This window comes from Dryas octopetala, chromosome 8, assembly GCF_963921425.1.
Source record: "Dryas octopetala chromosome 8, drDryOcto1.1, whole genome shotgun sequence".
In the NCBI taxonomy this organism is placed as follows: Eukaryota; Viridiplantae; Streptophyta; class Magnoliopsida; order Rosales; family Rosaceae; genus Dryas; species Dryas octopetala.
The window spans coordinates 15078322-15094682 of NC_141373.1; the positions used below are offsets into that span (position 1 = coordinate 15078322).

Consider the following 16361-nt stretch of genomic DNA (forward strand, 5'->3'; position numbering starts at 1 on the left):
CTAAACAATAACACTAACTTTCTTGTGAACACTTGTTACCCAAAAGACCTCTCAGTCTTAGAAGAAAATAAATTTCCCTCTATAAAATAAATTTGAGAAAAATTCTAGAATTTCTGTAAAGTCTCAGAAGAATTCTCTAAAACAGTTTTTAGTAATTTTCCAAAATATTTTTGAGAATTAATCTGAGACTTTAAAAAAATTTTAGAAATTTTATAGAAGGAAATTTATTTTAATTTTCTATAAATAAATTTGGACTTCCCAAATTTTCTAGAAACTCTCAAAGGAAAAATTGGTAATTTGACCACATAGTAAATTAGAACTAGTCAATACGAGTTCGTAGGAAATTTTCATGTATTTTTCTGAGTTTGAAGCTATTTTTAATTAATTTTTAAAGTTTGTAAAAATAAGAAGTAGGCAAAGTGATACTCGAGAATTAGTTTCAGAAGGTAATGTGATACAAAATAAACCTTAAGGGGTAAAGTGAGACTTAAAGTTACTTTTAAGGACAAACTAGTAAATAAGCCTTTATTTAATGGTTCATACAATACAATTTAAGAAATAGTAAAATTAATCATTTTCTTAATATATATAATAACAGTTGAACAAATTTATCATGTTTGATACTTGTTTTATTTATCATTTGTATTAATTAGTCGTGCTATATATATATATATCAGTAGTGCTAGATATACCACATTTTTATACCATAATTTCATACCACCTTATGTGGCAACTTACATGACATTCATACATTGGATACTAAAAAATAAAAAGAAAAACCCAAAAAGAAAAAGAAAAACTCTGTCCAATAAAGTAATGACACGTGTAATGGTATAAGAATGTGGTATAAGAAATGTGGTAAGTATAGCATTATTCAATAGATATATATATAGCATTATACAAAAGAAAAGAAACTAATAATGAAAACCGGTGGTGTTATTTAATAGTAATAGCTAATAATGAAAAGAAAGCCCTTGGTTAAAGAATGCATATAGCATTATACAAAAGAGAACCACCAAAGGGAGAGTGAACTACGTGTCAAACTTGTGTTAAATCAAACAAGGTGTGGAAAGAGACATGTGCTGTTTCCTTCGACTTTATAGCAGCCAATAGCCCTTGTTTCTTTCTCTCACTCTCAATGAAACACAATTAAGCTAGCAACCAAAGACAAAGCCATCTACAAATATCTGCAAGAAAAAGAGCTTCTTTATTAGCTCTGTTTGCTATAGAATCCTACCTAGTATTGAAAGCAGCTGCGAGAGTTGAGTTGTGTATTAGCTTGTTGTGGAGAAGAGGATCATCTGAAGAGCTAAAGTAGAAGCTAGAGTATTTAATTAAACCAAAGGTATGTCTATATTCACAATCCCATACACTCTTTTTCAATATCTATCTGTGTCTCTTTCTCTCCCTTTGTTTCTGTTTCAGATGTGCAATACTTACTTTCCCAGTCACCTATATATTTTTTTTATATATTATATGCTATTTGGGGATTGGGTTCTGAATCTCTTATATACCTTTGTTTCTTTCTTTTTCTGTTAGTAAATTGGTAAGTTCAGAAAGCTTAGACTTCTTTCCCTTTTGGGAAGACAAGACAAGGAATAAAATTAACAAAACCTCCACTATCATTCTATCTAGAAACAACAATTATGTCAATCAAGGCAAAAGATCAATTTTAATTCTCAATATTCTTTTTTTTGGCCAGTAATTATCAATATTCTTAATTACTACACGACTCCAAATATTATTAGCTTTCTTTCTTCCAGTAAATCTCACTTCATTTTGTTAGAGGGTTTACATAAGGAAGGATTCTAGATGGAAAGTTTACTCTTTTTTTTTTTTGGTCGGATTTTTACTCCTATACTTAAAGTCAGAGTTCGAAACTCGCTCTCCTATTTAGTCTTCTTTAGAATAGTTATTGTTTGATTTAAAAACAAACAAATTAGTAATTTCAGAACTTTTTTTTATTTTCTGATAAAAAGTAATTGATTTTCTTGTTGGTTTTTAAATTAATTCTTCTTTTTTTACTAGCCAGGTAAGATCTACCAAACCTGGGTCAGTGAGAAGTGTGTGTGATGACTTAAGGTGATACTTGTAAAGCTTGCTTATGACAACACCACACTTCTATATCATTATTTTTAAGATTTTAAGCAAATTAATAATATTATCCAAACTACACTCCTCAGTCCTCACCATTTTAAATAAAAAATTCAATATATATGAATTAACCAGAACTAGATGCAGTTGCATCATTAACCATGGTGCCTCCTGTAACACAGTGGTTAATTATGATCTACTGGGTTGTACTCAGTCATGACTCTTGATTCATGAGTCATGAATAAGATGGACCACCCTAGCTCCTAGTTAATTTATTGCATAATATTTGTTTTACTTTTATTACCAAAATGTTGATATGGTGATCAACTAGACATACCAAGCATGGTAAACTGGTAACTGTGTGAGCTAGGGGTAGATGTTGTGCCAATTTTTTGTTTCTTTTTCAAAAAAGCCTCTGATGAAGTTTTTTATTTTTAGTTTTTATTATTGGCTAATGTATTACTCTATGAAAAAATGGTGGGTTGATAATTAAGGACAGGAGACTTGGTCTTTCTTAAAAAAATAGGATATGCATGTTGTTAAAACCGATTCATTAGGATATCCTCTTGCCATGCACCATTTGATTTTGTCGGTGTCTGCTGTTTTGTTCTTCATTGTGATGATTCTGGTCGCATATATGGATGTGATCGACCTAATAAAGTTTGTGGCTCACCTGTGCCCACTGGTACTATGAATATGACCAAAAGCATGTGACCCAGAAGTTGTTTTGTCCAAATGTAGCTTGCAGACAATATTTTCTAATAATAATCATAGGCTTAAAAACAATCAGACAGTTTCAGTTTGGGACCTTCTACTTACAGGAAACAGATTCCAATCACATGCTCATATATCATTTATGAAATTAATTTGCAAACTGATAATAAAATAGCATCATCATCATCATCATCATCATCATCATCATATATATTCTATAAGGTGATCTATATTGTTTTCCTGATCACAACCACTTGATTTTGGGATTTAAAATTTTAAGTATTTAGAAAAAAATATAAAATCATCACAAAGAATAAATTAAATAAAAATTTGAAAGAAAGTCATGTTAATCATAAAGACAGAATTATCTAACCCAAAATAAAAATATATTATAAGTTATAATCGATATGTTGTGATGTAATATAACCAATTTAATGTGTAAGGGTATTATTAGACGATGTATTTATATTAGTAGGGTATAATATTAATAATATCCACTTATATTATAACATATAGACTAATTATATCACGTGTCAATATTTCGATTATACAGAATAATTTTTCATATGTATAACACTATAACATGCATGTAGCGTAGTCATTTTCCATGTTGCAAACATACTTTGATTAACTAATTCATTAATTTTCAGAATCTAAATTTAGATAAATGCAAAACAATTGCCCATCCTTTATTAAATTTATATTATTGTCTTAGAATTTTCAAACATTAAAACCATACTAGGTTCAAGCTCGGAAAAAAAAAAAAAAACCAAGTGGGTCCATGTTGCCTCTTTTTCCGGCTTAGCATGATGCAGTGTTGTGTTGCCCGTTCCAAGGGAGGACCCTGTTCATTGAATCTTGATAATTTCGGACAAGAATAATTATTATTTTTATATATTAGTTTTATTAGGTTCTTGTAGCCAATAATAATTTCAACTAAAAAATTAATTTTCATGTTAAATTTTTTTAATAGATTAAATACACAATAACTCAATCAAAATATATTCCAATGTATTATTAAACCAAACTTTTACGAATGGTTAATTTATCATAATTTTATAAGAAAAATGATAGTTTGCTTTTAAATGTTAAAAATTGTGGAAACGAGTTGATTTATGTTTTGTAGAATAATTAAAGTTTCGAATTAACTAATATATGTCAAATGATAGGTCAAGATGGTCAATTATCACTCAATGCACCCACCAACATTTTTAAAATACTCTTAAAATAGTTATCATATGTTTATACAAAAAGGGATGAAATAACATTTTAAAACAATAATAAAATCACATCTTCGAAACAAATGGAGTTAAATGTTTAATATTCATTCTAAAAGTCTTAAAAGGAAGAGATTTCCAACCTTGTCAACTACAAAAAGTTTGTTGAAGTGAAACAATCAAACAAATGAGGTGCCTAAAATTGAGAATTTGGTTAAGATTGGCGTCTCACCTAAACATTAATAGTTTAATATAGTCTAATAGTTCTTCTCCTTCTTAAAGTTCTGACAAATTTATATTGAGTCATACCCCCTTCCTTTATTAGGTTTGGAATTTGGTGAATATACTTAAAAAATCTTAAAAGCAATCTAACCTTCATATAAATTGTTGCTGTTGTGGGGGCCTTAATTATCACATTAATCCAAAAATTCATTAATTTACTAATTAAAGATTAACATCTATATTAAAGCTTATGTAATGTAAGAGGTATGACATGTCAGAATGTAATCAATTCTAAGACCCAAGGCCGGTGGTGGCATAAATGACATCATTTGGTAGCTCCTCAAGTACTTACTCACTATTGGTCCCCAAAAGTACCACATTCATTAGCTTTCTTCCAATATTTTTTGTGTGAATCATTTTGTCTAAGCCATTAATAGTTAATAAATGTTTTTCTTTTGATTGGTAGTTAAAACACTTTTTGGCTCATAGCTAAGAATTAAGATTCAAAGCAAAACAAGAAGATAGTGGAGGAAAAGAAAGAGAGAGTAAAGGGCGGTTAGTGAAAGGTCCTCTTTGATTTAAAAATAAAAAGTTTCGAACCAATGAATACTCCTACAATTATTATAATAAATTTAACTTCTACTTTTGATTATTATTATTTTTTAATGTAATAAGAATGAAATATGTTCTTATCATGGTTTGACAAAAAACATTTTTGTAATAATAGTACAGCCGATCATAATACTATTTCTTTTTTATTTGAAATACATAATTTAGTCACCGTTTGAGGGTGGCAGCACATGTAGGCTGTGGTGGTGACACATAGTTTTAGTTTTTTTTTTTTTTTTTTTTTTTTTTTCTTATAAGAATGTAACATATTTTTAGTTAACGAGTGAATGGCGCCACTGTCACCGGCCTTGCCCCTTATATTATTTTAATTAGATTTTTGTACACCTATAACTACCTTATAAGGTTGTTGATAAAAAATTCAAATGAAAGTTTATACACAAAATAATACACGTTTTCAAAGCACAACAATTTATTTAATTAATTAACTAACAATTACATGAGAGTTTATAGGCACGAAAAGAACATTTGAGCGCATTACTTCAAATTTGATCAGATTAAAAAAAGTTTAGAATATGAATTTTCTTTACCATTATAAATTACGGAATGGGTTTTACTAAAAATTAAAAGTGAAGTTTTGCATGTCATCGTTGGTATTTATTATTTAGGATCTTTAGCTAAAATCGGTGATAAATTTGTTTTAATGAATCTGTGTACTTGACATGAAACTCGACTTACAAATATAAATTCTATAATTCATAAAACAAAAAAATTATAATTAATGGAGACACATCCACCCTAATTTCATGAGTAACAATAATACTTATAAACAATTATTTATTACTGCAGAATTAATTCTCGAACAATATATAGTATATACAATGCCTCCTATTTATTTAGTATATTTAGTGCCTCTTTTTCTTTTATTCTTTGGTCAATTTTAGCACCTCTTTTTTAAATATGAGCTTTTAACATTCCAAGATATTAGGTGTATTAATTTAACTTTTTTTTTTCGCCCATATGTAAAATGGAGTGATTTATGATTTATGATTTACTGTTTTATTTAAGCTCATTATTCTTTTTTTGGCCAAGATTTAAGCTCATCATTAAATAGTGTAAAACAGTATAGAATTCTATGAGTAGGGAGTTAAATTATCTCTAACAACCAAAATATTCATTAGCTGCAACTTTTTGTATATTGGAAGTCAAAGTATGCAAATTTACATGTCCAACCTTCAACTGCATTTTCAACTGTGCTGGCGGTAGTAGTCAGCCGGCTGCTTCTTCGGTCTTCATTTGCTTCTTCCTTCACAGTTAATTTGCCAATTCTCTCTCTCTCTCTCCCTCCAAACTCCAAAGCTTTTACTTCATAATTGTTCTTATTTTGTACTTTGCTATGGTATGCTTTCCAACCATGCCTTCACAGATGAAGCCCCACTCAAAGAACCCACAGCAGGTACTCTCTCTCTCTCTCTCTCTCTCTCTCTCTCTCTCTCTCTCTCTCTCTATATATATATATAAATATTATGGAGATGGGTCATTGTGTTTTTGGTTAATTTTGGGAAACTGAGGGGAACTTTGCAGAGGAGTTGGGCTGAAATGTGTTGTTTGGGTTGGTCGTGCCTACAGCTCTTCTGGCCCAGAGTGGTCGTCCGCAAATGGCTCAACATCTCCGCCCAAGAGTCCGATTACAGCGCCGACACCGACGACGAAGACGACTGTGATGCTAACTCCGACACCCAAGGTCCATCTTTTTCTTCTTTCAACCGCAACTTCCACATTTGTTTTTTAAAAAAATTAAAATTTGGATAGTTTGTTCTTTGTGCTGTGATGCTTTTGCTTTCGGTTTTTGGAGTATCCATTTGACTGCGAACTGGGTTTTTGATATGGTTTTGTTTTGTGAAGATTGTGGGATTTTTGTTCCTTGTTTTCTTATGGGAATTTGAGTTTTGATGGTTTATGTGGGTGTTTATAGTAGTGCAAAGGTGGGATTAGTTTTGGGCCTTAATTTTATGTTTTAAGGAATACCCTTTTGGGGTTTTAGCCTGACTGTAACGAGGGTCTTTGCAGAATTTGGTCAACAGGGAAGAGAATTAAGGTTTAAAGGTATCAAAGAAGAAGAAGATGGTGCTGAGGTTGATCCTAATGGTAATGTTTCAATGACATTTCTTTTCTTCATTTTTTTAATGATTCTTGAAGACTGATAACCCTGTGTTTGGTTGCACATGCATCAGTAAAATTTAGTTTGCAATGATGATGAAATTCGATCATATTATTTTGAGTCTTTGAAAAGGCCACCTGGTTTTTCTTCTTTTGTTAGTTTTTAACCAATGACTTTTAGACAATTTATGGCATTGTTTAGCCTCAGAGGTCATATGCATTTCCAGTTCTGATATAAGTCTATCGAGTCTTCTATTTTTGACCTTGTGCCATGAGATATTCCATATTCCAATATATTGCATTTTTCCATTCATTTTCATAATTGTTTTTGCTCCTTCTTTTTCCTTTTTTCTGGGTTAAGCAGATGTTCTTCCAAGGGTACGAAGACGAAAATCAGAGACTTTTAGGCAACAGTATATAAACACAAAGGAACTCAGGTTTGATGCCCCTCGTATTTATGTAATGTCAAAGTAAACCACAGTTTTACCAATTTTAATTGCTTCAAAGGCATGGTTTATCAGGCTGCATTGATCAAGCCTTTGATTTTGATCTTTTTTTTGGTGTTTTCAGAATATGTGTTGGGACATGGAATGTTGGAGGAGAAACTCCACCTGATGACCTGGATATTGATGGATGGCTAGATATCAATGAGCCAGCTGACTTGTATGTGCTTGGGTAAGAGCTACCTTTTTTTCCCCCCAGAATTTTCTTGAATTACTGATTATGCATTTAGGGATCCTATGCTGTTTCTGTCATGACCTATTTATTATATAAGTTATCGTGTTTTAATTAATGCTTTAGAAAATGCCTTACATCACTTGAATCAGATTTTATATCTGTCATACTTGTCCTTCATAATTTTTGTATAAAATCAAAATCCCGCATGCTTTTTTCTGCCCTCTTTAATATCCGGTACCACTTTGACCTGTATTGTCTGAATCTGTTGTTCATGTTTAAGAGTTCATCTTAGAAAAATGAAAAATGCATTATTTCCAGTCTTCAGGAGATTGTACCATTAAATGCTGGGAATATCTTTGGTGCTGAAGATAGCCGCCCAGTTACTAAGTGGGAAAACATTATTCGTGATGCACTGGATAGAGTTCGACCTGCGGCAAGCAAGATTAAATCCTTTAGCGATCCTCCATCTCCATCAAAGTATAAGCCATCTGATGATGTCCCTGATATAGAAGAGGAGATGTTACTTGAAACTGATAGTGATGTTGGTGAGGAAGTCCATCCTTTGGATGATGAGCCCAAAGATTTGGGTGACAGCAAGGGTGGACCAGTCACAAGCGAAATTGTGAATATTGATTCTCAAGTTTCAGACTTTACTGATAGTACAAAAACAGACATGCAAACTGGACAGAATTTAAAGAGGCAATTTTCTTCTTCAAAGAGATTAGATAGGTTATATTGCTTTCGGACGGATGATAGTTCATTAGACGAAGAAACTTCTGGTGCCCAATGTAATGGCAAGTTAACCAAAATGCTTAGTGGGTCTGAAAGGATTGGTTTGAGCTGGCCAGAGCCTCCTCTAGACTTGCTATCTCAGCACTTATTAGATAGACGAAATTCCTTTAGACCAACGAAGTCTTTCAAGTCCTCAAAATCTTTCATGTCCTCAAACTCTTTCAGAACATACAGTTCTTTCAAGTTAGCTGCAAATGATGTGGCACCAGAAATAGCTTTGCTTGCAGACATTGATCTTGAATCTCTCATGAAACAGAAAAGAAGATCATCATATGTAAGGATAGTAAGTAAGCAGATGGTTGGGATTTTCCTCACTGTATGGGTTCGCAGGAGCTTGCGTAAACATATTCAGAATGTAAAGGTGTCTACTGTTGGTGTTGGTGTTATGGGATACATTGGTAACAAGGTTTGTTTCTTTTTCCAAACTTTTATCTCTGTTTTTATGAATTCGTTTTCATCATCACCAGTGTTGTTAGTGGTAGACTAACATATGTAATTCTTGTCTTTGTTGGTAATTATCTGATAATCTCACAGTTAGTTTTGTGTTTGCTAACATAATCTCCAGTTAGTTCTGAAATTACATCTTATGATGCATTCTTCCACTGGTGTATTCTAACTTCTGTATGGCTATCACATAATTGATAACTATACAAGCCATGGGTAAACGTTAGAATAAGTCTGGGGAAGCTGTTCTTTCCTCACTTAGCTACTAATTTAATATACTATTGATGCCTGTCCAATATGTTTTGATTATGGATAAGCAATAATATGATGGATACAACTGATACACTGTTTACCTTACTGGGAAGGCAAATGCACTTTTTCTGTTGCCTATTCCTTGATATTACTACTAAAGTTGAAGTAAATGTCCCATGATAGGGCTTGTCCAGATCATACTGTCAATGAAACACATTTTAGGGGATCACTGATGGCTGCCGTTGGTGGTTATAAGCATTGAATTTTCCATTGAAGACTCATTCAAAAGATCCATTTCTGTTAGGTCCTTAAGGATCCACAATATCCATCTTTGTTATTTTTGCCTTACTTCAACATTTTCTTCTTTCATTGACAAATAACTTTTTTTCCCTTCCTTTAACACATGATCAAACCATCTCAGGCAACTCTCTCTCTCTCTGTCTCTACCCCCTCTTATTTTCAACTGGTGCCATCTCTGCCTTAGAATTTATACCTATACTCTCTATTCTATCTTTCCTCCTATTTCTGCTCATTTATCTCCCATCATCTCAACTACACTTGTTCTACAGGCAATTCGTACACTTCCAGAGGGCCACCAATACAACCCACTTAATTGCACATAGACTAGCTTTCATATCAAGTTTTGGCTCATTGAAGACTTCTTTTATTATTTCAAGTTCTCATGAAGATTGGTTCAGGTATTCTAGAATCAGTACTGTGGAAATAATGAAAGTTTGAAAATTGTAAGTTAGAAAGTGTATTTTGGTTAGTGACAAAAATTTACTAAAAGAGAACAGCTGCCAAGGGGAATCACCCAAGTACATAAGCCATAAGGTGTATAAAGAAAATTGCAAATAAATATTATGCCATATTAGGATCCATGAGATTCTGGGATTGGACAAGTGTTCAACACATGAACTTTTTATTCCTTTGATTTTTTTTATTTTTTTATTTTGTGTTAAGAGTGTTCAACATGTGAATTTTGTAGCTTTGTAACATTACTATGAATTGGTATTAACTTTTGTTCTGTCTAGCGACTTGTTCCTTTGATTTTAAACTTGTAAAATGTAATCAGCTATTTGATGTATGCCTTTCGTTATTTGCTGAATTCCTGAGTAGAACTCCTAGTTAAGAGGCTTACCCTCATTTTGCTCAGATGATTTGTTCAAATCTGGGGAAAGCAGATATTTCCCCTGACTTGGTATTAACTTTCGTTCTGTCTAGCGACTTGTTCCCCTGATTTGACATTAACAAGAGTAGATATTTCCCCTGATTTGGTATTAATATAACTTTGTAACATTAATATGATTTGTTATTAAGATAACTTTGTAACATTAATATGATTTGGTATTAACTTTTGTTCTGTCTAGCGACTTGTTCCTTTGATTCCAAACCTGTAAAATGCAATCATCTGTTTGATGTATGCTTTTTGTTATTTGCTGAATTTCTGGATAGAACTCCTTGTATGGAGGCGTGCCCTCATTTTGCTCAGATGAATTGTTCAAATCCAGGGGAATAATCCAATGTTGGACCCTTTTTCCCCATGTCTCATGCCTTGATGTTCTGCACTAGACTAGACAATGACTCCTAAAGTAATTTGTAATGGTGTGCAATATTACCTCCTTGTATTCATTTATTTGATACTAAGACAGTTCCTCAATTTTACCAGGGATCTGTATCTGTCAGCATGTCCATATATCAGACGCTTTTTTGTTTTGTGTGCACTCACCTGACATCAGGTGAGAAAGATGGAGATGAACTAAAGAGAAATGCTGATGTTCATGAAATACATCGGAGAACTCACTTTCATTCGTTTTCTGATATTGGGCTTGCCAAAAGTATTCTTGACCATGAGTGAGTATATGGTACCTAATCACATTATGCAGAACTGATGCATACTTCCTCTTCCTCTTTTTCCTCTAAGATTATGTCTTTTTTTTTTTTTCTTTCTTTTATGTTAATTCTTGATGGAATTATTTATTGCTCATAAATCATCAATTGTGGGGAGAAATTTCTGGTAATGTAAAGAATGAAGTGTTTGCATGATATATTGACTATTCTCCAGTCCTTCTCTTCTAATTTAAACTTCCACTAGCCTTGCCCACACTTGTGTGGGATCTCTCTCTCTCTCTCCTCTTCTCTTTATTTTTTGAGAGGCTTCTCTTCTCTTTCTTTATTTTGAAAAACATGGGAGTTACTTTAAATACTCAGAAAATAAAAGTAATCATCTAATCAGACTCTAGAAAGGTACTAAATAATTAGAAGTAGTTATTTCAAAATAAACCTGATGGATATTTAGAAATAAATGGATAAGGCATTCAATTAGTAGGAAGTGTGAGTCAAGAACCCAGCCTCTGTCTTTATATAAGTATTAGATTATTTGACATAATATTCTCCAAACAGAGGTTGTCCTATACCCCAGCATCTAATATCTTACAAATGCTATAATACATAAGTTATACATAATTTTGATATAGGGGGTTGCAAATCTTGACTTGGTCACATTCTACTTCAACAGATTCATAACAATAGTTGTATTTGCTATTATACTATACGTCCAATTTACGAGTGTTTCCAAGGCTTTACGTGCCTGTCTTTAAGAAATTACACTAATAGTATTTCCTTTCCTGCAGAAAAATAATTTGGTTAGGTGATCTAAATTATCGTATTAACTTGTCATATGAGAAAACACGCGAACTTATCTCCAAAAAGGAGTGGTCCAAGTTGGTTGAGAAGGACCAGGTACATTTCTATTTTTCTTTATATAGTTTGTCTATTTGAAATTAATTAATTTTTTATCGATATTATTTGTCAGACCAGTAGCACTCTACACATCTGTTGTTCTTGTCCCTGCTTATCTCGAACTACCATTTGATTTACTGTGAATTTGTATTGTCCATGCTTACGGATTCTAGGTCAATCTTTAAGAAAGACAGATAAGTTGAGCCAATTGGTTGTTATAAGGGTTGAAGGTGAATGGAAGCTCATCAACTCTTACAGTGCTTTACATACCCTCTCTCTCACTCTCTCACTATGTATATATACAGTATATATATATATATATATACATATGTATATTGGCAATCTAATGAGGATCTAAGTTGAGGGCCCAACTTGCAATGTGGTCCCATATAATCCGAACCGTCCATTTTTATAACTCTTTTTATGATTATCCCTACAAAAGATAGCCAAATCGAGAATCATTTAGTCATTTAATTGTAATTAAATATATAGACAAAATATGTACAAAATGTTAAAGAACTTAGTACAGGTGGAGCTTTTTTGCTTTTGCTTTTGTTTTTTTCTTTCTGAGATATAGGTTAAAAAGCTATTAATATTGCACCTAAAAGTTATGTACGAAATTGGTTTCTTCATTTACTTGTCATTTGTCAAGCTGTGCCTTTTGCTGAAGCAATCTAGCAAAACTTCGTTCTACACCAAAAAGAAAAATTTGTTTGTGTGTGTGTGTAGTGTCTAAGTAATGTATATGTATTTATAGACATGCACACACATGTGTGTATATATAAGTATTTATTTGCATGCTTACAATCATACAATGATGTGAAAGAATGTCATTTATTTGTTTTTATAATGCTAGGCATAATAATAATAATATTATTATTATATTTTGGGAAATATTTAGCAATGCTTTGAACTATGGCCATTGTTCCACTTTTGTCCCTAAACTTTTTTTTTTGGGTGCCAAATTGCCTCTTAAAATGTCCCTACTGTAAATTTTGTTAGATTTTCTATTAATAATTGTCATGTGCCAAGTACATGATCCTTTTTTTAGGCTGTAATAGTCCTTTTACATGTTTGAAAAAAAATCCATTCCTTTCTCTATCCTTTTTTTTCTTTCTTTTCTCTCCTCTCCCTTGAATAATTATCTGTACTTAACATATAAATTATTGACACATTAATTTACATTGTTTTTTTTATTTAATTTTTAGCATTTTAGTTTATATGATCATAATCCATCCTACAATTATATAGTATTGGTCCTATTGAATGTGCTGAAAGCAGAGGAGCATAATTTAAATGTTATGTAGTCTATTTATCATTGCCTACTTTTTTTGGTTAAGTTTTACATTATTTCCACGATGCAAATTTGACTTAGAAAATAATATTTTGGAACATCCGTGTCCTATATGCAATAAACTACAGAGTCAATGGCCCTTGCAGAAAAAATCTTATTATTGTTTTGATGAAGTTCCTAGAGAATGCCTAGGCAGTTGGGCCTTTTGGGGACTCATAGATTATAGATTTGTTTGAAGATGCAAGATGTAGCAAGATAGATCATCTTAAGTTCATGTGTTGCACTTGTAACTCTTTAGAATTATGGAATCATAAAACAAATTCTTACAATGTGATTCTAAACTAAATCCAATAGTGAGTCTCTTGAAACTTATAACTCCAATGTGTGTGACCGATTGTTCATCCATCCATTAACAGAGTTGCGTGTTTTACTGCAAATTTTGGGGATGGGACATTACGGTGGAGATTGAACCAATGAATGTTTCCTAATTGATTGAATTTTAGGCTTTCAGTAAAGTTAAATGGGATTCCAAACATAGCTATTAAGCACATTGTCATTTGTCCTAACAGCTTGCACGACAATTTAAAAAAGGTCGCCCTTTTGATGGATGGTCGGAGGGAGTTTTAAATTTTCCGCCAACATATAAATATCAGATTAATTCAGGGAAGTACTATGGAGAGGATCCAAAAGCTGGGAGGCGGACTCCAGCATGGTAGGCTTACGTTGATCTCCATATCTGATTGTTTATTTTTTACAAATGCACCATATGTTCATGTCTGTATTTCATAATCATGTGGGTTGTTCTGTTTCAATGAGTACTTTGCACATATCCACCAATTTTCAATTCAGGCTGATTTTTGAAGTAGTTTTCGGGTATGTTTTTCCTGTAACCTTAATATAGTTAGAATGTTTGGTAAACTAGTACTTTAGCTTGTGACGTTATAACACTCCACAAAAGATTTCTTGATTCCTTTCATCTATCTTGTTTCTATTAGCATCGCGAGAGCCCTTATTATTGGGTACACAGCATTGAGTGGGTGCTAGTGACATTTTCTCAGTAACACTGAACAGCCCTTCACATTATGTACATTGCAAACAAAAAGGGAGATGCTGATGATATGAAATGTTTATTATTGAATATAATAGAGTTTGGAAAAGAATGTAATTGAAACATCAAAAGCTTGCAAAATATTTGTAAGACTTGATGACAGCACCATCATATGGAATCTATTGTCCGGAAAATTCCTACTGTAGATGACATTTTGACATTGAGTACTTTTTATGTTCTCCAACATTGCTTAACTATGTACCTAAATCAACCAATGGGCTATACATCTTTTTCCTTTTCTTAAATAGTTTTGGCATTACAAGTGCATAAGACTTTCATATTTTTGGCATTTTTCCTGTAATTACATGGTGCTTTAAAATTCTTTGCTTCTGTAACGGTAATAGTTAAAGGTCTTCAAAGTTTTCTTTTGCTTTGAGATTTTGACCGTACATGGGTGGTAGGTTTAGCGTTCAATCGCTTGTAAAATTTTACCAAATATGCATGAGTAATAGTTATGGAGGACCTGCATTCTGAGAGTCCTCTAGAGACTTATTTAAACTTGAGAATTAACGTAATTTATTACCCAGTAACATTAGGGTTAACTTTGATATTATTTTTTATTATTTTCTCCCAATAAGAAAGAGTGCTTGAATTCTTTTTGATGTTCATGGTAATCTATAGCATTTACTCTCTTTTTATTTGTATAACAATTCCTTGTACACAATTTATTATAGTGTGCCCCCATTTTTCAGGTGTGACCGCATTCTTTCATATGGCCGAGGAATGAGGTTACTGAGTTATAGAAGGACAGAACTTAAACTTTCTGATCATCGACCAGTGACTGCCACATACATGGCTGAGGTTGAGGTCTTTTCACCTAGGAAGCTTCAGCGGGCCCTCACATTCACTGATGCAGAGATTGAAAATGAGGAAGTCATTAACGATATGAGAATTGATGTTGGAGTGAACTGCTTAAAATTGGAACAGGTGAGTACTTTTCTAGGTCTGAATTTTACTGTTACTAGTGAAAAATAATGGAATAGCTAAAGGTTTCAATCTTTCACCCTACCTAGTACCTAACCAACTTGCTTTCCTTGGTTTGACTTGAATTTGATCCTTTGGTTGAGTTGATATATGAGTTTTCTCAGTTAGAATTCATCCAAGTTAGATTTGCGAAGTTTTTGGGCTCAGGCCTTGTGTTTACACTCCAGTTCTTGTAAGAACTATTTATCCTGTCACTTATATTTTGGGTACTAGATTGAGCAACAACTATCATTTTGTTTATGTCCAGACTCACATAATTTCAATTTGTACACCACTAGATGTTTGATTAACACTTCATCTTTAAATACCTTTTACTTTCAGCCCCAAAATTACAATTAATTTCCAAAAATGGGGTTGGGAACTTGGAGCAAGAACAACCAATATATGCATTAATCAATAAAATGTTTGTGCTTCTATTCCTAAACTTGCTTCCTGATGCAGGATATATCCGATCGGGAGCGTTAATGGGAGGGCTAACATGCTGTGGGTGGGAGTTGCCTCAACTCCTGAAATTTTTTACATTACATTTACAGCTTAAATCCATTCTTTTCTCTGGTTGATTTGTCACCACTCAATAATGATGTATATTGCAGTTAGAGTGTAAATGTTATAGAGGTTTCTGCCAATTGGTCTATAGATTATTTAAGTTGAGTTGAGTCATAGAGCATTTGAATTTGTAAGTTGGCTTTGTACATGTGTGTATGTATTGTATGATCAACGTTCTTGAGGTTGAGAGAAGCTTTCTTTATTTGTATGGAAACATAATATATCTCAAATAACAATTTAATGTATCTTTTTAGATGGTTTTCCATGTTCAGATATATGTTGTTTATTCCTTGCTTTTTCATTTCCTATATCTTTTTCATTGGCCACAAAACAAGAATTTTAGGAGATGGAAATTGAAAATCAAAATGAAAAAGACACCCTCATAGAGATGAGAAATAACAGTCGTATGCTTAAGCAACAAAATCATTGTCATCCTGAAAGCTGTTTGAGCACCTAAAGCTTCCCCCCCTTTAAGAATTATTGTTTCATGCCTTCATCTTTCTCTGAAGATGACGCACCAGTTGCATTGGCTGCTTGCCTGCTTTAG

The 16361-nt window shown here is 32.6% G+C and overlaps 1 protein-coding gene across 4 annotated transcripts; it reads left to right on the top strand.

The window, feature by feature from the left end:
• Window positions 1–1153: 1153 nt before the first annotated feature.
• Window positions 1154–16085, top strand: LOC147277534 (type IV inositol polyphosphate 5-phosphatase 3-like). Of its 4 annotated transcripts, none has more exons than XM_086253195.1 (12): window positions 1154–1345; window positions 6241–6270; window positions 6444–6558; window positions 6885–6962; window positions 7339–7411; window positions 7545–7649; window positions 7971–8850; window positions 10810–10994; window positions 11774–11882; window positions 13746–13888; window positions 14977–15211; window positions 15710–16085. In XM_086253195.1, exons 2-12 carry the CDS (start codon window positions 6241–6243, stop codon window positions 15731–15733), a joined length of 1977 nt encoding a protein of 658 aa, XP_086109321.1. In that variant the 5' UTR covers window positions 1154–1345; the 3' UTR covers window positions 15734–16085. The 4 variants fall into 4 exon arrangements, with proteins under 4 accessions (XP_086109321.1, XP_086109322.1, XP_086109320.1 ...); XM_086253196.1 differs by lacking the exon at window positions 1154–1345 and adding an exon at window positions 5708–6127; XM_086253194.1 differs by lacking the exon at window positions 1154–1345 and having other exon boundaries at window positions 6134–6270.
• The last annotated feature ends 276 nt before the right edge of the window (window positions 16086–16361 follow it).

What these genes read in the sequence shown, in the direction of transcription:
- LOC147277534 (XM_086253194.1), top strand. Translation starts at nt 6,211, where the DNA reads ATGGTATGCTTTCCAACCATGCCTTCACAGATGAAGCCCCACTCAAAG. An exon ending in TGCTGAGGTTGATCCTAATG is followed by an intron (nt 6,963 to 7,338) that starts GTAATGTTTCAA and finishes TGGGTTAAGCAG; the next exon opens with ATGTTCTTCCAAGGGTACGA. An exon ending in AGTTGGTTGAGAAGGACCAG is followed by an intron (nt 11,883 to 13,745) that starts GTACATTTCTAT and finishes TTGTCCTAACAG; the next exon opens with CTTGCACGACAATTTAAAAA.